The following is a 21,094-nucleotide window of genomic DNA, read 5'->3' as shown; positions in this document are numbered from 1 at the left end:
GACAGGGTCTTTCATTGAATCTGGAACTCACTGTTTTGGATAGCCAGGTTTTTGTTGGCCAGGGAGCCCCTGCAATTTGCCTGTCTCTGTCACACTTGACAACCCTCCCCTCCCCCCAACAGTGCTGGGATTACAGACACACAAGCTGGCCACACCTGGCTTTACATGGGTGCTGGGATCAGAACACAAGTCTCTGTGGTTGTGCAGTTAGCATTTTACCCACTGAGTCATCACCCCAGCCCTGTCAAAGGCATTTTTTAACTCTGGGGAAACAAAAACAAAACAAACAAATAATAGCAATAATGGAAAGCTAGCTACCTAGACTTTACTTTTATAAGGAAAATAAGGTGAAAACTGAAAGATGATTTTATTTTTGTCTTTTTCTGCTTACAAAAGCACATGTGTGATGTATAAAACCACAGAAGTTAACATAGCTATGCAGTAAAAAAAGAAAGTATTTCATGTTTGGAGAACAAAAGAAAAATAAAGATAATTATTTGTCCACCTAGATTCCTTTTCATACTCAGAACATTTCTTGGTGTGATGCTGGGGATTGAACACAGGGCCATTCACATGCTAACAAGCTCATGGCAACTGAGCTGTGGTACTAGCTTCTGTTCATACTATATTGACTGCTAAATCAAACTATTGTGCAACATACTTCTTACTTCACAAATAATCTTACATGTCTCTTTCTGCCTCTATATAGAAACACTTTAATTAATATAAATTATTCATTAAAAGTTGGATTATTTAATAATTTTAAAAAATGACATCATGCTAGAATTATACTACTATCCTTAAAATTAAAATACATTATCATTAGCCAAACTTGTAAAAACCCTAAGGAAATGACTTAAAATGTCAATGAGCATAAAATGCTGATCTCTACATTAAAAAACATAATTCTAAACTATGTGTACATCTATTTACCAATTATTTATTGAGTGTTATATCCTAGGCAGAGCACCAATATAAAATGATGACTAAGAAAAGAGGCTATTTATTATTATTATTATTATTATTATTATTATTATTATTATTATTATTAGACACAAGGTTTCTCTGTGGCTTTGGAGCCTGTCCTGGAACTAGCTCTTGTAGACAAGGCTGGTATCGAACTCACAGAGATTTGCCTGCCTCTGCCTCCTGAGTGCTGGGTTTAAAGGTGTGCTACACCACTGCCTGGCTGGCTATTTTATTTTTAAAGATAGTTTTCTGCAATGTATGAGAATTATTTATTCTTTAGGCTTATTTATTTATATGTGTTTTGTTTACATGTTTATCTGTGTACCACATGCATGTCTGGTGTAGTGAGATAGTCATTCTGTGGCACTGACCACACCCATTGGGGGGTGGAGCCATGGGCGGATGCAACCTATGGAAGGAGGTCTGAGGAAGAGCTGGAAAAAGCTCTCTTGCTGGCTCTAGGACAGGAGAGCATCGGGTGGAATTTCCTGGTGTTCATCTGTCTAGGTTGTAAGTTATTTCTCCCCTGAATAAACATCTATTCGGCCTACTTGTTTATCCTGATCCTTATTTAACCGCGATAGTCTGGTGCTACAGAAGGCAGGAGAAAGCATCAGATCCTCTGAAACTAAAGTTACATATTGTTTAGGCCCACCACATGGTGCTGGGAACCAGACCTAGGTCTTCCTCAAGAGCAACAAAAGCTCTTAACTGCTGATTCACCACTCCAACTCTCAAGAGGCTCTCTTCTTACATACGGGAATAGAAGCAGTAAAAAGGACGCCCCTCTGCCAAAATGTGAAAGGGGTGCTGAAGGAGCGGAGGACTTTGGATCATACTGTATCCATTAGTTTATGCCACTCTGACAGGGAAGAGAAGTTTATTATGGCTCATGGTTTGAGGAATACAGTCCATCATGGCAGAGAAGGCATGATGGTTGAAACACCAGGGTCCACGAGGCAAGGTTGTGATGTGGCTTGCTATATCTTGAAGGACTAAGAAGCAGAGTACCAGCTAGAAGTTAAGCCAGTCTAGAATCTTTAAGCCTCCCCCAACAGCCCTATGTCTGCCAGCTAGGTCTCATGTTTAGAAGGTTCCACAACCTCCCAAACAGTGCTACTAGCCAGGGAACAAGGGCTTGAACATATAAGACTATGTGGGTTATTTCACATTCTAGCACTAACAATCTTCCCTCAGCCTCTACAGGCTCATGGCCATCTCATTATGAAAATACATTCATTCCAATTTCAAAAGTCTCCATAGTCTCATAATTCCAACACTAATCAAAAGCCCAAAATCTCTTCTAAGATTCAAAACTATATAAAAAAATTACAGACCTCAAATATACAGTGGCACAGACTAAACATCCCCATTCAGGATACAAGGATAACAAGGAAAGACCAGACCAAAGTGAGGCTGCTATATCCTATACAAGCATGAACACCACAGTAAATTACGAGCATCTAGGGCTCATGGTAGCATCATCTAAATTCCAACAGGCTTGGTTGGCTTGTGTGGCTGCACCACTACATCCCAATATTTGCAGCAAACATGGCCATTCTCTTGGGTAACCTCCACTCAGTGCCCGCAGGGTTTTTTTTTTGTTTTTTTTTGTTTTTTTTTTTTTTTCCTTTTAGATATCTCATGTTCCTGGTATCTCCAATATCTTGGGGTCTTTAATGCAACTTAAATTTCACTTTCACAGCTTCACACATTCCATTCTAGATGCCTCTCTTGTGGAATCTGACCCTGCAATATACTGCCTGGCTTTGGAGACTTTCAGGAACCTTGTTGCAAACTTCACTCTTGTGTTGTACATGCCTGCAAATGCAGCAACACAGTAATGATGCTAAGTTTCCCTGCCAGTCTGAGAGGCAGCCTCCAATTAGACCTGTTAGACTATGACTGTAGAGGCCTCTGATGTCGGTGTGGCTGAATCAGGGAAAACATTTCCCTAGGTAACTGTCTTCAGCACAGCTCACCGAAGGCTGTCTTTTCCGGAGCTCTTCTTCATGTGTTTTAAAAATAATCTTTAGTCTACACGCTGGACTTGCCCAGTTCAAAGTATGAAGTCTTTTTATAAGGTGAAGATTTCCTTAACAGTTATAGTGGCTACTTTATCCTCACTAGCTTTGTCTGCAACTTTATCCAAGTTCAAGCTCCTTTCCTAGCCAAAATGCAGTTTTTTATACTTTTCTGCTCCACTTTTCATTTTCTTCATTGTGAATCTGGAAGACAGCAGTGAGTCCTGATGATGTCACAGCCTAATTGCTGTCTTAAAATTTCCTCAACCAAACAAATCAGTCCAGTACTTAAAACTTAAAAAAACAAAAAACAAAACAAAACAAAAAAACCCAAATTGGATAGTGGTGACACTCACCTTTAATCCCAGCACTTGGGAAAGGTAGGCCCATTTCTCTTCGAGGCCAATCTGGTCTACAGAATGAGTTCTAGGACAGCCAGGCTGTTACACAGAGAAACTCTGTCTCAAAAAAAAAAAAAATAAACAGCCAACCAAACAACCACTTAAGAAAACATTTGTTACACTAGGTGAAGCTAGGGGAACCCCTCAGAAGACGGGGAGTTAGAATTGTAAGAGCCAGAAGTGTCCAGGATACCACAAGAACATGGTCCACAAAAATCAACTAAGCAGGGCTCATAGGGGCCCACAGAGACTGAAGCGACAATCAGGGAGCCTGCATGGGTTTGTGTTAGGTTCTCTGTATATGGTGTGTGTGTGTGTGTGTGTGTGTGTGTGTGTTTGAGTGTCTCTGACTCTTGCCTGTTCTTGGGGCCCCTTTTCTCCTACTTCTCTAGCCTTGATAAGAGGGTTTGGGCCTAGTCTTATTGTAACTTGTTATGTCATGTTCAGTTGACATTCCTGGGAGGCCTGCTTTTTTTTCCTCAGGGAAATGGAGGAGTAGAGGGAGGGGAAACTGTGGTCTGGATGTAATGTATGACAGAAGAATAAAGAAAAATAGGGGAAACATTTGTTACATTTATCTATATGTGTTTGTGTGTGCACAAGCACATGCACATGTCACAGCACATGTGTGGAGGTAAGAGGACAATCTGTAGCAGTTGGTTCTCTTTCCACCATGTGTGTTCTGGGGATGGAATTCAGGTCATCAGATTTGGTAGCAAGTGTCATTACCCATTGAGACATTTTGCTAGCCCTAGTATATTACTTTTTAATTCAACCCCACTCTATTTTTCTGGACATGGGCACATTGTAGCTCAGATCTTTTGTCTGAAATTCAATATGAATAGCCTTTAATCCAATTTTCAATAGTACCACTACCCTCTGAAACTTCATAAGCCTGGCCTTTACTGTATGTATTTCTAGATCTGAGATCTTCTGAACTCCTACCAGAGTGTCCCATTAAGCTCCAGGGTTCCTCTAGTCCACAGCTCTAAACTTTTCCACATTCTTTCTATAAATCAGCTGTAAACACCTAGTCAGGTTTATCACAGCAACAACCCCATTGCTGGCATCAATTTTCTTTATTAGTTCACATCATCATGACCTGAAAGAAGCAACTTAATGGAGTTTGACTGTAGTATAGATATAAAATCTATTATTGTAGGGAAGGCAGTGGGTGATATGGCTGGTCCAATGAAAGCAGGAGATTTAGACATTGTTTGTTGCATCTCAGAACAGGAAGGAGAGAGCTTGAGCTAAAGAGCCAACTTAGAACCCCAAAGCCCTATATTTGCCATCTAGACCACATGTCCAAAAGGTTCTTTAACTTCCCAGTGCAGTACCACCAGCTAGGGACCAAGTGGTATTTAAACCACAACACGTGCTTTGGTTTAGCAAACTGAAACAGATTCCTTTAGAAATAAGACCATGTATGATGGAGAGCTTAGAGAATGGTAGATGGAGAGGAGACCGAATACATATACAATGACAGGGAGATATAATAAGACACAATTAATCCAGGAACATTGTCATGAAATAAGAAGCAAAATAAGTGGTAGGAAGGCTGTAGATATTGGAGTCAGGCTAGAGTTCTCATCAGTGTAATACTAAAGGGTTGGTTCTCACCCTATAAACAACAGGGATACACAGAAGTCTTAAAGCAAAGTGAGATTTGTTAGTTGGTAGAAAATTGGCAATACAGTGGAGAGGACCCAATAGCAGGAATATCAGGGGGGAATCTGTCTAGTTATCTACACAAGAAATGGTGACATTTCTGAGATCAGTTCTAGAAGTTTAGAAATTCATATAAAGTACTGGGCAATTGTGTTGAACACTTGTAGTCACTACATTTGAGAAGCTGAGGCAGGAAGACCATGAGGCTAACCTCAGACTCTAGAAAACTCAAGGCCAGTTTAAACTTCACAGTGAAATCCTGTCTTGGGGTGGGGAGTTGAGGGGAAAGAGGATAGGCATATAAATGTCTGATAACATTTACAATAAACAGAAATAATAGTTAATTCCAGAAAGTAGAAGTTGTTCAAATAATGGACTTGATTTAACTTTAGAAACTTTTGAAATATTTGACAATTAAAAAAAAAACCCTTTGCTTCAGCAATAACAACATTTAAAAAAAAATAGGTAGTGTAGGTACACAATAGTCAATGAGAGTGATGATGCCTAGATCTGAAAGACCTTTTAAAGGTTATAATATGCTAGTCGTTTGGAAAGGGCAAAGGGAGAAATTAATGTAGAAAAGCCAGACATGGTGGCATTCTGCAAGAACTGGGAGGCGGAGGCAAAGAGACTGTTGTAAGTTTGAGGCCAGCCTGGTAGACACATTAAGGCCATGCCTCAATATGCACCATCACCTCCCTCTCTTCCTCCCTCTCTCTGTCTCTCTCAGTCCCTCTGTCTGTCTGTCTCTCTCTCTCTCTCACACACACACACACTCTCACACACACAGACAATGAATGAAAGGTATAATGAAGTTATAAATCAAAATGAAGAAGTAAGTAGAGAAAACCCTTTAAAATTATCAGCAAGTAAAATATAGCTGGATACAAAGCAAAGCCAGTATCTAGTGCGTGCTGCTGAACTTCCTAAATGACCTCTGAATAACCCCATATTATATTGGTAATAAATGAGAGAAATGTCTGGCACAAATCTCGTTTCTAAATATATACTTTAGTCCCTTGCTTTTCCCTAAACATATCAAAATTAAGGCTACTCTGGAAGCTATAATTAAAAGGCATGATGATATATGGTCAAGCATTTGCTCTCTGTCCCTTCTCCCCCTTTTTCAGTGCTTGGGATCGAACCCAGGGCCTTTGTGCATGGATGGTTTCTTTAAGAGTCCAAAACCATACCTAAGCTTACACTCAAATCCAACTTAATTTTCAACTGCTTTGATCTTTATAATTTCACATTAGATTACTCTTTTCTATTACTTTGTAAATCTTACAACCACTTTTAACCAAAGCAATATAATTCTGACCTGAAGTAATGATAATGCTTTATAATCTTCCTCTTAAAGGCAGAGGTTAAAGAAAAATCTCTCTGAAGACATCTGAAATTAAGGTACTTTGCTCTTGATCAGTCATGCACACAAAGAACCAATTTATCTCTGCAATTAGTGTTCTCTGTGCACATTCTATGAGATTAGACAGGCTGAATGCAGAGCCTATGAGTATGTACTGGGAAGTCTAAACACAATTCCCAGAGAGAAAGTAAACAGAATGACTATGTGAGTAAAGCAAGAAAAATATAATACTACCAGCCTTAGGAATAAAGAAGAGAAAGGGAAGGAAGACCAGGAAAGACACTTATAGGGAATTCCCTTTCCACATTACACTACAGAGCCTAACTCTCCCAGTCAGGCCATACGGCAACATAATGGAAAGGCAAAGGTCTTATTGTGCTGTGAATCTGGACAATAGACTTCAACACCACTTCCCTATATCTCCCTTTACTTCTGCTGTGCCACCCAGAAACTTAATTAAATGACTGTTTGCCTCATTTGTTCTATATATGCTGCTAATATGTTCAGGTTAGCCATGGACATATTGAAACACAAACTAATGAAACTCAGAACATCCTATAGGATTTAATTTCTGATCAATCAGAAATGGTTTTACTTTGGTTTTTTTTGTTTTTTGTCTTTTTTAAAAGATAGGGTCTTACCATGTTATCTTTCTCTGACTGTCTAGAATTCAAAGCACCACCTGCCTCTGCCTCAAGAGTGCTGGGATTACAGGCATACACTACTATGCCTGGCTCAGAAAGGATTTCACTTTCTGTATATCAATATATTTAAAACTTCTCTTATACTTACATAAATTTCCAGGTGTGGTCTGCTTTCTTGAAAAGATAACACTAAAAACAGCTTTATATGGAAAATAAGAAATAACTTTTAAAAGCTACAGATGTCATATTCCTAATATGTGTTCAGAATACAGAACTGTATTAAAGTTTTTATTTGTTTTACTTTCATTATTTTCTTCCACGACAAGGTATTATATATCTCAGGCTGCCCTCAAACTTGCTATGTAGCTGTGGAAGACCTTTCAATTTGTGATCTGTGTATTTTAAATTATAGTTTAATAAAGAATGGTCTGATTGATCACAGAAATCATTGGGATTGCAGACATGGGCCACCATATGCTCAGTTTTTCTGATTACAGGGTGTAAAGCAGAGATGACATTCATGCTAGGCACTCAACCAATTGAGCTCCATCCTCAGCCATATATAGATTGAGGCAGGGCCTCCATGTATAGCTCAGGTTAGTCTCTACCTCAACACCCTCCTTCCTTGGAACCATCATTCCTAGCTTGTCTACTGTTCTACTCCTCCCTAGCCCCAAGGCCTGGTGTGTAAAGCAAGTTCCAGGACAGCCAGGGCCACACAGAGAAACCCTGTCTCAAACAAACAAACAAACAAATAAAACAGAAAAGAACTTGTCAGGGTCAGTGAGATGGCTCATTAGATAAAGAAGACTTGTCACAAGCCCGGTAGCCTGAGTTCAACCTTAGGAACCCATGTAAAGATAGAGGGGAAGAACTGACTCCATAAATTCGACCTCTGGCCTCCACACCTAAATTATCCAATGTACCCTTTCATCACACACACACACACACACACACACACACACACACACATTTTTTTTTTTTTTTTTTTTTTTTTTTTTTGCTTTGAGACAAGATCTAGCCTTGGCTGGCCTGGAGCTCACTATGTAGAACATCCATACTGGCCTCAAGCTCACCAAGATCCACCTGCTTCTATTTTGAAAGTGCTACGAACAAAGGTATGCACCACTATGCCCATCTCTTTCCATTTTCTTAACACCAAAGATGAGCAGAGTTCAATCTTAGTGTTTTCCATGAGAAAAACCCATTGTTCTCCCCTACCTCAGATAATCAGAAGCTCTAGCACTGTTTGTTGAGGAAGTTCTTTATCCCATTAGATTGCATAGGTACTTTTGACAAAAAACACCTGACATAACACATGTGGCTATGTTCCTGTACTTCCCAAAATTATTGCAAAATTAATTACTTCAAGCTTAAGTATAAAAGTAATAAAATTTTTTAAAGATGCCAGTGGTTTGCTTATAAAAACTTTTGGGAACTGGAGAGATGTCTCAGCAGTTAAGAACATGAGCCGCTCTTGTAGAGGCTTTCTAAGTTAAGTTTCCAGCAACCACCTGTCAGCTCGATAGCAGTCTGCAACTCTAGTTCCAAGAGATCCAATGCCCTCTTCTGGCCTCTGCAAGTGCCAGGTATGCATGTGATGCACATACATACATGTGGGTAAACACCCAAACTTATGAAACGAAAATAAATAATTTTTTAGAAAAACTCCTCAGCAAATTATCATAGCAAGCTATAGCAAGCTATAGTCCTTAAAGTGACCTATACTATTCTAGCTAATATATAAAGTATCGTGATAAGAGTAGTTCCATCTACAGTAGGAATTCCAGGGTCCAACACCTACAGTTCCAGTGATCTATGACAGCTGCAGGGCACTAATCTGGACTATCTTTTAGGCTTATGCACAAATGTGAATGCCTAACCAGGTGAAACCCCCAAATACATAGCACAGAAGTACAACCTGTTTGCTGATCTTCACAAGGTAACCTATGGTGATTGTTTGCCTTAGGTGACTGGCAAGGCCAGCTAATACAAAAGGAGACCATTCTACAGATGGAAATATTTTATGTTTGTATTCAGATATATCTTACCTAATGTAGAGGCTCTCTTCAGCATTTATACCTCACTCAGAAAACCCACTTGGGGGTTTATATTTCATGGGTGAACATACATGTAATTATAAGATTCACAATGACTAGAGGCATAATAATTAGAGTATAAATGGCTTCCTGTAATAAGCAAAACACCCATACACATAAAAATAAATAAAATAAAGAATACAAGACACTAAAAATGAATGAAACAGAATGCTGTGGGATATTTATAATACATAAAATAATTTCTATAGAAAATAAAAACATTTGACTATTCCTATAGTAGCTAAAGGATACAGAATCTTTTTCAGTGACTTGAAAAAAAACTTTATTGAACCAAAGCCCTGGCCAGGTAATGAACAAATCAAAAAGCACAAAAGATGCTATTTTATTATAGTACTCTATCACAGGTATCAAATTCCACAGTGAAATCCAGCCAGAAGGAAAAAAAATCTGTATAAACAATCAATACTAATGAAATACCTCAAAGCAAATTCCTAGTCTGAAGAGATTTCTATCATCTTTCTGTCATACTTCTAATAACTTTCAGCGTTAACAAACTGCACAGCTCACCAGGTGGTGGCGGCACAGGCCTTCAATCCCAGCACTTGGGAGACAGAGGCAGGCAGATCTCTGTGAGTTTGAGGCCTGTCCAGTCTACAGAGCGAGTTCCAGGACAGGTAGGACTGTTACACAGAGAAACCCTGTCTCAAAAACAAACAAACAAAAAACAAAATTACACAGCTCTAGACCTACAGCCCATTTTATTATGTGAAAGTTGCCAGAAAATAGATGGATACAACTATTTGACAAATTTGCATAATAAATTTGTAACACAAAAGAAAAATTTAAAGTATGTATTTATTAAAATGATAACTTCAATTGTTAAATAAGTTATTACAACCCCACAAAATTGAGGGAAAATCCCCTAAAGCCCTTTATGCTTTATGCTTGCTTGCTTCCAGTTGAGAATCAGGGACAGAGCCCAGAACAAGAGAAAGAGCTATGCATACTTCATCATTTATAAAACCTGGCAAAACCAGCTACAAATTCCACAGCTCTTCCAGTTCATATGATATCAATATTGTTTAAATGGGACATTCTCAAGTTGCTAGAGCTTAAAGTTCCTCCTGAAAATCTTAATAGTTACCCTGCTGCATTCGGCTTATACCATCTGACTATAAACAACAAAGTTACAGACAAGTACAGGGAGTTGTATATTCTGACAGAGCTGAGTTGTTAACTGCTCCGTTATTTGGTTGAGGGAGAACTAATTAATTTCTACCTATAAATAAAAAATTAAAGTTAAAAATATATAAAATAGTCCTATAAAAGGTATATTTTACATATGACAGAAATTCACCATCATAAGAAACAACTAAAGGCAAAACAGGAGGAAAAGTAATAATCCCAAGATCTGACAAATAGCTTTACAAATAGCTGTGCTTCTGCACAGCAAGGGAAACATCCCTGGAATATAAAGACAGCCTATACAACAGGAAAAATGCTTGCTAACCACAGGTCAGACAGGCAATTAATATCCAGTATATATAAAGGACTTCCAAAAGTAAATACCAAAACCCCACAAATTACCCTATCAAAAATTATATAGCATATAGATAGTTTCTACTTGCCTACATATTAAATAAAATGGAATTTAATAAAACAAATGGACTAATGAACTAAGAAAGTTTTCAAGGAAGAAATACAAATGAACAATAACTATTTGAAAGAGTATTCAATATCCTTAGTCATTGGGGAAACACAAATTAAATCTGCTTTAAGATCCTATTTCACCCCGGTTAGAATGGGTATCATCAAGAAGACCTATGACAAAAAAAACGCTGGTGAGACTGAAGGAAGGGGAACGTTCTTTATTAACTGCTGGTGGGATTATACACATAGTCAACTATTATAGAAATCAGTATAAGGGTTTCTCAAAAACTGAAAATACAACTACTACCTGACCCAGATGTGCTATTCTTGGGTAGACACCCAAATGACTCTAAGTCAATGAAAGAGATACTTGCAAATCCCTGCACTATTTGCAACAGTCAGGAAAGAAAAGCAGCCTTAAATATTCATTAACACATAGATGGATAAAGAAAGGGCAGCACATATACACAACAGAATTTATGCAGATATAAAGGAAAAAGAAATTGTGGCATGTGTAGAAGAATGGTGCAGCTGGCTAGTATGTTAAATAAAATAACCCAGATTCAGAAAAACAAATACCACATCTATTCACAACTGTGGAACTAAGTTTAAAACTTTATATACAAGTTTGGGAAGACACTTCAGTTGGCATAGTACTTGCTCTGTAAGCATGAAGACCTATGTATGAGTCCCAGAATGCGTGTAAAATAAATTGTCAGGGCTCTAGTGGGGTTCTTTTTATCTCACCGCTGGGAAGGAGACAGGCAGATCATTGGAGTTTGCCAACCAGCCAACTAACCTACTTGGTAACCTTTCAGTCAGTGAGAGATCCTGTCTCAAAAACAAGATGGAGGCTCCTAAGGAACACCACCAGGAGTTGTCCTCTGGACTCCAAGTGAACATACACCCATGTATACATGTACTTGTACTTCCCACCCCCAAACATGTACCCATACACAAAAATGTGTGTGTGTGTATGTGTGTGTTTCGATCATTAAATTATGACAGGAATCATAAAAGGGAAGGAAGATGCCTTAAGGGAAGTGGGAAACAGGGAAGGTAATAGAATATATAATGGGAATGAAGAAAGAACAAATTAGAGAAGAGAAAGTCTCTTGAAGGGGGGGGTTGTACTAGTGAGGACAGAGAAAGGAATAAATGAGAACAAAGAATAATAACACATATACATGAAGATGCCATGATAAACTCAACTCATTACATTGTATTCGAACCTAAAATTAACTTTTAGAAAAATACCCTTGTAAGTGTACAGGTTGAAGTTTTTAATAACTTTCTATATAAACATGCAACTTTAACCACAAAATGTCCCCTCCTGTTTAAGTCAATCTTTGCTCCATCCTCAGATCTGCTTTTTGTGTCTGTAGTTTCAGCTTTTTATTTCTTTTAGCAATCACATAAGTCAAGTCTTTTTCCACTTGGTCTGATGGAAAGAAGGTCTGTTCACACTGCTACACTGCTGACAGAGCACTCAACAGTGTTCTATTAGTTTCACAGCAATTCCCTCACTGATTTAATTGTTTCAAGTTGTTGACTATTGTGAATAACTGCATGTGTCTTCATTGTTCTTGACTAGACACTTAGGAACAGAACTGAGGAGTCCCACAGTAGGCCTACATTGATTGCACAATTGTTTCCAAAAAAAACAGTGCCATTTCACTGTGGCTTCACACTTGCAACATTAGTGGAGAGACACCCTAGTGAGATGACGAACCATGCTGTGGTTCATGTCTGAAATGCTGAGCAACTTCAGTTTGTCAACTAATCACAAAGCTTTGGTGACATAACTTCCAGTCTTTTACCCATATCTTATTCTTAGAACAGCCATTAGTTTTAGGATTCTCATTATCTTCCACTGATCCACATTTCTATATTTATACTAATTACTAAAGCTTTAAAATATATTCAACCTTAGTACGGTAAATTCTCAAGTCTTACTATTACTTATCAGAGGTTTTGCCTATGCTAAGACTTGCATATCTGTATGAATTTTAGGATGAGTATATCAATTTCTTTAAAAAAATATGGTCAGATCTTGAAAGGAATTATATCAAATGTATAGACTGACAAGAATCAAATTGTGATTATAGCAATAGTTAGTCTTCCAGTCAATTCATACCACATATATCTGAATTAAGTCTTCCTTGGCTTCTCTCAGGAAAAAAAAAAAGTGCATCCTTTTAGGCACTATGTATTTTTCAAGAGCTGTGTGTTAATATATTATGTATTCAACAATTTAAACTTAAAATCAGGACAATGCCTGGCATTGCTAATATCCATGTGATCCCTAATAGTTTTGAAAACAAATACATATTACTAATTGCTACTACTGTGAATATATTTTGCATGAACTGGTTTTAGACATTTTAATGACATATTTAAATAGTTCTGACGAATAACTGCAGCTTATCTTCTTGTACAAAGGTAAGATTACAATGTTTCATGGATAGTAACAATATTAACATATCACTTTTGTAATGCTTCCTATGTGTCAGATTCTGTTTCAAGTGCTTTTAAATAAGCACTATTAAATTTCATGACAACTCTATGAAGTAGGGGATAGTAACTTCACTTCAGGCAAGAGGAATCTCGCCAGGCATTATGGTGCATGACTGTCATCCCAGCATTTTAGAAACAGGCAGGAGGACTGGAAGTCTGAGGCTAGACTCAGTTACACAGTGAGTACATGGCCAGCATGGGCTATGAGACCTGGTCTCAAAACACACACAAGACATACACATAGACACACACACACACACACACACACACATGCATGTACAAGGAAACCCAAGCACAGCAAAGTGAAGTAATTCATCCAAAGCCATACAGCTAGGAGACATGGACCTGGAATTCAAACTCCAGCAGTTTGGTTGTGGAATCCATTCTCTTAACTCCTCTGTAGTAAGAGAATGGAGAAACTTATTTAAAAATATTTATAGACTTGTATCTCCAGTAATGAGATTGGGTAATTCTGATCAACCTTCCTAGAAAAATTAGGTTGAAACTAGTAAGAAAAACTAAATACACGAGGATTAACAAAGCATGAAGTATTATCAGACCACAGTCTAAAGGTAGATAGCCAGACAAGTAAGCCACATTTGAATTTTCTTTTTGTGGAGGATCTTCCAACTGGATTAGATGGGTAAGAAGTCATTTTGTCATTTTTGTCAGTTTCATAAAGCTAGGGAAATGGTGCTTCTAAATAATGCAAATGCTTCTAAAAAAAAAAAAAAAAAAAAAAAAAAAAAACCAGAAGTAGTTTTAAGTCATCTGGGTGGCCCAGAAAACAGTAATCCTTTAAACATAAAGTGATTAAAGTTATATTGGCTTGCTAGTGTTTCCTGTAGTCATTCATCTAAGAGTGAAACAGATATTTTCTGGGAAGAATATATAGTATTATACAAAGTTTCAACCTAATTTTACAACTTCTCAAACAAAGTATCTGACATGTAGACAAAAAAAAAAAAAAAAAATAAGTACAAAGGTAACCATGATGTAACAAAAATAACCAAACAAAAAAAAAAAAAAAAAAAAAAAAAAAAAAAAACACACACACAGTAAGCTAGATAGACATGGGCATAGGCTGTAGTTCAAAACCATCCTCATGTAAATAATGAGTTTGAGACCAGCTTGGGCTACAATGAGGCTCTGTCACCAAAATGTAGTATTTGCAATCTTGCTTATCATTTTATACAAATTAGTCCACAGAACAAACAATGAAACTATGCAGAATGCCCAGCCCTACATGGAACATTTATTCACATCTCCTCCTCTCAAGACTTGGTGGAAAGACAGTAAGAGCAGAGGTAATAGATGACTACAACAAAGCGATGCATCCCAAACACAACAGGGCAATTACACATATGAAGTCAGCAACTGTGCAAGGCAGACAAAATCCCAGCATGGAATGGCTAGGCAGTCATGAAGTCCCACTTCTAGCTGAGGAGCTATTGGCAACTGATGGCAGTGGGTGTTGCTTTCTCCCTCTTACACATTCTTGGAAACAAACCCAGGAAAACACTACTACTCAGAAGAGAATGAACTAAGTCATTCTCTTCTCTCTCTCTCTCTCTCTCTCTCTCTCTCTCTCTCTCTCTCTCTCTCTCTGTGTGTGTGTGTGTGTGTGTGTGTGTGTGTGTGTGTGTGTATCTGTCTGTCTGTCTGTCTGTCTCTGTCTCTGTCTCTCTCTCTCTCAGAGACAGGGTCTCAATATGTAGTTTTCAAAGTCAGCCTCAGCCTCTGCAGAACTAGAATTTCAGGCATGTTCTACTAGGTCAAGTCATTACCTTACTTTATCATATCTTTATTCTAAAAGGTAAAACTTCTTGAAGATTTTCTTTTAGAAGTTAATGTCATTTTTGTTACATTATTTATTGTGTCTATATACATGCGATCACATGTGACATATGTAAGTTGAGATCAAAGGACATCTTGCAGGATGTTTCTCTCCTTTTACCATGTGGGTTCTGGGGAATGAACTCCAGTTATCAAGCTTAGCAATCGATGATTTTATATGCTGGCCGCCTTGCAGGCCCTTGGGTTAATGCCTTTACTGTCTACCCACCTATAACTTCCATTAACACTTGTACACTGAACAATAGTTATAATTTCATACAGTAGTAAGGGGAATCTATTCATGAATAGTCTGTTGTTTGTAACTTGTAAATTTGTTTGTAAAACTCAAATTTTAATCTTGGGTTGAGTGTTTCAGTATTTGGATATTATTACATAGATTAGCCAATATAATGTAAGATGTACAATATAAAGACAAATGGAGCAGGCCAATTAATCTGAGTCTCAATAGACATCAATTTAGCAGTGTCTCTATCTGTTGTAACATATTGTTGGTTAATTTCCCGGATTTCAGTTTTTGTCTACTCAGTCCTAGTTCAAAACCCAGCCATGCATCTAGAAAGGCCTTTCACAATACAGGAAAATTGATTTTGTGATCTGAAATATAAATGACCTTCTTACAGTAATCAAATCACCTAATTGTTTCTTCTCTGTAACTATAATAAAGACCGACTAAGCAGGGCTAGAATGCAACCCAATGATCAGTGCTTGCCTAGCACATGCAAGGCATTGCATTCATCACCAAAGTTGAGGAGTAAAGTAACTACAATTCAGGTTTTACTGTGCCAGCAATCACAAAGCTCATAGGGAACTAATTGCTTCTAAGCAGGTTTCTTTTTAAATTTTCTTTTTTAAAACAGGGACTGATATATTCTAGGCTGATCTCAAACCTCACTGTATAACAGAGGGAGAATGACCCTGAACTTCTGATCCTTTTGCCTCTACATCCCAAATGCTAGGATTACAAGCATGAAGCACCACTATGCCTGATTTTTGCAGCACTACAGATTAAAGTTAGGGCTTCATGTGTGCAACATAAGCACTACTAACAGAGCCTCATCCCTGGCCCCTAACTGTTTCAGAATGCCTTATTAATATCCCTTTCAAAATGATAGTAAATAGAGTAGACAAAAAGAATTCTGACCTAATGTATGACAAACCATACATTTTGGTCTATTGTCATAAACTGTTAAATTTAAATAAAAGTAGCATTTGTGTTATAAATTTTCTTACTTTTGGAACATGGGGATTAAATTCCACAGCTCTATGAATTGCTTCTACAGCATTAATTTCTGCTGTGCTTAACCCTCTTCTGGAAGCTGTTTCTGGAGAGAATCTGTAAAGAAAAACCACAGGATGAAGAAATGAACAAACCACATGTACAAAGTCTATTGGGAACTATATACATGGGTTCAGATTACAATATATTCCTCAAATCAAAGATGTTTCTGGCAATGGCCAAAGACAAAACCAGATAACCAATAAAAAGGAAAGTAAAGCTTCTGGTTCAACATGTGCACGAGGCAACAGAAGGAATGGAAATCACAGCCTGAGGTACAGAGAGCCTTTGGACAATGTCCATTGAGCTCACTCTGCGAAGGACGGCTACAGTAGAAATGCTGCTGGAGAACTCAGAAAATCTTAGCAAAGACAATACAGGTTTTGTAAAGTTTTTAGGTGGCAAGAATAAACTGTGACTATTTTATTCTAATTTATATCAAGATATACTAATCTAAGGTTTCTGGCTCTCTATTAATTAATTAATTAATTAATTGAAATAGTGTCTCATCACTGGTCCTGTTCAGATTCTGAATATCTCAACTGCCAAATAAAGAGAATTGACTAAGGAGAGCCAAAAGTGTAAGGAAGAGAGAGTAGTTTCAACAGAAAGGCGAGCTGGAATCAGTTTGTCTATATGCACCTTATGGTTACCAGCATGACTGTTACCACAGTAAATATGTACTTTTTTTTTTTTTTTGAGACATATATACCACAGGATGGCCTTTAGTTTGCTATATAGCCAAGGCTAGCCAACTCCTGTTCCTCCTCCCAGATGCTGGTATTATAGTTCTCTGAGTTCTTTCTTGAAATTGTTATAGTCATTTGACACATATGATCCTCTCACAACCACCCTACACTATTATTTTCTTTTTTATAATTTTATTTTCATTTTTATGTGCATTGGTGCTTTGCCTGAATGTGTGTCTGTGTTGGGCCACCTGGAACTGGAGTTACAGACAGTTGTGAGCTGCCATACGGGTGCTGGGAATTGGACGCAGGTTCTCTGAAGAGCAGCCAGCGCTCTACTGCTGCACCGTTTCTCCAGCCCCACTGCCCCACTCCCCATTATTCTCCAAGTAACAACTTGCCCAGTTACATCTGCTGAGTGTTAGAGTTTGAATTTGAGTCCCAGCTTACTTAACTCTAAACAGCCCTGTCATCATCAAACCACATGCAATGAGAAGCCTTAGTCACAGAAGAGCAAGGGTTATTCAGGAGGAAACAGAAAGGAGAAAGCATTGTTTAAAAGTTAGTAGAGGGAAAAAAACTTATTAATTGTTCTACAGTCTTTCCAAATTATTGCGGCTTCAGAAGTACTTACTTATCTGAAACAGTCCTTGTTTTTAACAGTGCTGCTGTGTAGCAGATGGCTGCTGACTTTGGAAGGCTTATATCTGTAACAATAATTGTCAATTTAGGGAAGGATTAAAAACTATAACTCATAGTACAAATTCATCAGCTATAATACAGTGGCATTAGTACCTGAACACAATTAACCTTCTTAAACTCTAGTTTTCTAATTTAGTGCCTGAAAAGAGTGAAAACACTTGTCCTACCACTTCACATGTTTATTATATGGATGCAGTGATATTATTTAAACTACTTTTGATAACTAAGAGTCGTTGTAGAACTCTTATTCTGACTTATTCTTATAGAGTATTATGCAACTTCTATTGGTATTCCTTATATGCCAAAATTCACGAAGCACCCCACTACATGCACAATGCTATACTTTTCCATATACTTTATACTTTCCATATACTTTATATGCTACTTTCAGTGTAACTACTATCCAGTTCTCTGTGAGTCCCTCTAAGCCCTAAATGCCATGAGGGCTAATTCCATGTTTTCATGTTCACCACTGCATTCTAAGTGCCTCACACACATTCAGTTAATAAAGAACACATCCATACAGAGGAAAAGCTCCTTCTTGTGAGCTTCTGGTTCAGCTAGGAAGACAGATAGAGAAGACGCTTCACAGCAGCTATATCTGCACCTTAAAACTGACTGCTAAGACTGGTAAGAGGCAACCAAAGAAACACTAGAATATGACTGGACTGAGGATTACACAATCAAAAAGAGGCTATAACTAAGTTATCTACTAAAATACACACACACACACACACACACACACACACACACACACACACACACACAAACTCACCATCATATTTTGCCAGGACTGCCTGAACATCTGCATAGGCCTGCAATTCTAGAAGTGATTCTAAGAGGTTTTCATGGATGTTCAACATGGTAAGAGGAGGAAATTCTTTCATCAACTGTATATAAAAGGAAGGAAAAAAATACTAAAATCAAAATAAATAGTGACAAAAAACTCAGAGGAGCTGAGCCAGGTTTGTTAAAGTATAAATTATTTTGCTTTTTTACAAACTTATAAAGACCTAAACCTTAAGAAATGTATGCACATTAAAAATATCTGCCAGGTGGTGGTGCACACCTTTAATCCCAGCACCTGGGAGGCAGAGGCAGGCAGATCTTTATGAGTTTGAGGCAGCCTGCTCTACAGAGTGAGTTTCCAGGACAGCCATGTCTACAAGGTAAGACACAGCCTCAAGAAAACAAAAAAACTGTAATAATAAGTAAAATATACTATTCTGTTACAGAAATGAGCAATTGAAAAACAGTAACTCTGTATTAAAATAACTGATAATTTAATTTTTTTAGATTTGCGAACTACAGAAATAATGATTTTGTTATAGAATTTACTTACATCTCTCATTATTTTCACTGCTTCTCTTATTCTTCCCAATTTTCTTGCACACATTGCCAGTCTTCTTTTTATATATACAAGTACATTGGTATCTCGCCCTAGTTAGAAAAACAAGAAAATGACAAAACTATCCACTTTTGTATTATGTCCTAACCCTTCATTAAAATATTATCCATGAATTTTATTTGCTTATCCTAGAAGACCTATTAAAATTAAATTATACCAGAGTGCATTATTATTATTGAATATTAAATTTAGGTTATAAATAATAAATGTTCTCTATTTTTATGTGGCCTTTCTATATTAAATACTTAAAATATACATTTAATTACTTTTTCCTCTAGTAGTAAGCAATTTGAATGTAGTATATATAGTTCATTTGGTTGATGAGTTTAACACTGACAGAAAACAAGTAAATTTAATAGGCGGATATATTTGTCTATCTCAAGTTTCTGCATAAACAATCTATAATTTAAGTATTATTATTTTGGCCCAAAATTCTAAATCTCCTAAACAAAATTTCCATGAGCAATATCAACTTTTAAGTTAGTAATTAATTTAAAAACTCTTCTAGAAAGGACTAAGAAAAAAATCTTTCACATGGGCTAGTGAGATGGCTCAGCAGGTAAAAGATGCTTGCTTGCCAAGCTTGGTGACCTGAGCTTGATCCCTAGGACCCATATGGTAGAAGAAAACTGACACACAAATTATTTTCTGACTTATATGCATGCATACGCATATATACAAATACAAACACATATACATAAGTACAATTTTAAAATTAAAAATTCTACAAGATAACCACACTTGATATTATGCAAGGGCAAACAGCAAAAGGTTTTTATAGATGTAGTTTCATTAGTCCCAGGCTGCAAAACTAACTATTCCCGTAGTTTTGTATAACAACATGCCTTAATGAAATATGTTGTAAACACAAGTATTTAACTGAGAGAAAACATTAGCCAAATTTTAATTTCCATAAACAAAAGATGTAGAACTTAGCTGCTAAGAGATTATGCCTTGTGTAAACGTATTTCAATTTATTGCCCAGTATCTGCCAAAATCATGAAACTAAAATGCCCTGGCCACACATCTCAGCCAGAAGCAGCAACACTGCTGATTTTAACAGCTTTGGTAAGTGTCGCAACCCTAACCAGAAGAGTATCTCTAAAAGAAAACAGTTCTGTGCCTCATCATATCTCAAGCATGCTGGAGAAAAATGAATCAAAGAAAAAACATCACATATGAGACTAGAATATGAACTAAGAATCAGATGGTGTGAAAAGAGAAATACCTAAAAATAGCAAGACCCTACCTTAAAACAAAACAAACGAAAACAACAGGAGGAGGAAGGAATAAAGGAAGGAAAGAAGGAAGGAGGAAAGGAACCATCCTTTGACACCACACATAGATCCATAGACTGAAGAGCAAACACAATGAAGTTTGGGCTAGGCATGCAGCTTAGAATGAGATATTGCCAAGCATGTGCCAAAGTCCTGAATTTGACTTCCAGAAATGCAAAAAATGTACCCTCTCCTCATGCAAAAAATGTACCCTCTCCTCTCCCATTGCTCTGAGGAAGGTCAGGGTAAAGACAATATCTATTTATCTAGGGAGGATTTCAGTAATACCTGTTATCATTAGAAGGTTCCCTTGAATTTTAAAAAGGGCTGTTGGTCTAGTACCAGCTAGTTCTTATAGGAAAGAAATACTCAGTCTCAAAACAACATATTGTTTTTTCAAGATAACCAAAGCAGATGAGTCCCTTCCACAAATATTGTCTAGGTACTACATACTTCTTTCTGTATTGTCAGCTTATTAGAATTAATAGACCAGAAATATGAATCTATCAGTTGTCTCATAATCACATATTTTCTTATTGTTATTGTTTCATGCTTTAAACACAAAAGACACAAATTCAGAAGT

The 21,094-nt window shown here is 37.3% G+C and overlaps 1 protein-coding gene across 2 annotated transcripts in view; it reads right to left on the bottom strand.

The window, feature by feature from the left end:
• St7l (suppression of tumorigenicity 7 like) overlaps positions 1–21,094 on the bottom strand; it is a 58,921-nt gene that overhangs the window by 13,648 nt on the left and 24,179 nt on the right. For both annotated transcript variants that reach the window (XM_051199314.1, XM_051199313.1), the window contains exons 8-11: positions 19,169–19,266; positions 18,602–18,716; positions 17,759–17,831; positions 16,390–16,492 (exon numbers count right to left, since the gene is read on the bottom strand). In XM_051199314.1, the coding sequence (XP_051055271.1) occupies positions 16,390–16,492; positions 17,759–17,831; positions 18,602–18,716; positions 19,169–19,266 (389 nt within the window). The remainder of the gene's footprint in view (positions 1–16,389; positions 16,493–17,758; positions 17,832–18,601; positions 18,717–19,168; positions 19,267–21,094) is intronic.

This window comes from Phodopus roborovskii, unplaced genomic scaffold, assembly GCF_943737965.1.
Source record: "Phodopus roborovskii unplaced genomic scaffold, PHOROB, whole genome shotgun sequence".
Taxonomy (NCBI): domain Eukaryota; kingdom Metazoa; phylum Chordata; class Mammalia; order Rodentia; family Cricetidae; genus Phodopus; species Phodopus roborovskii.
This window is presented reverse-complemented; position numbering and strand designations above follow the sequence as displayed.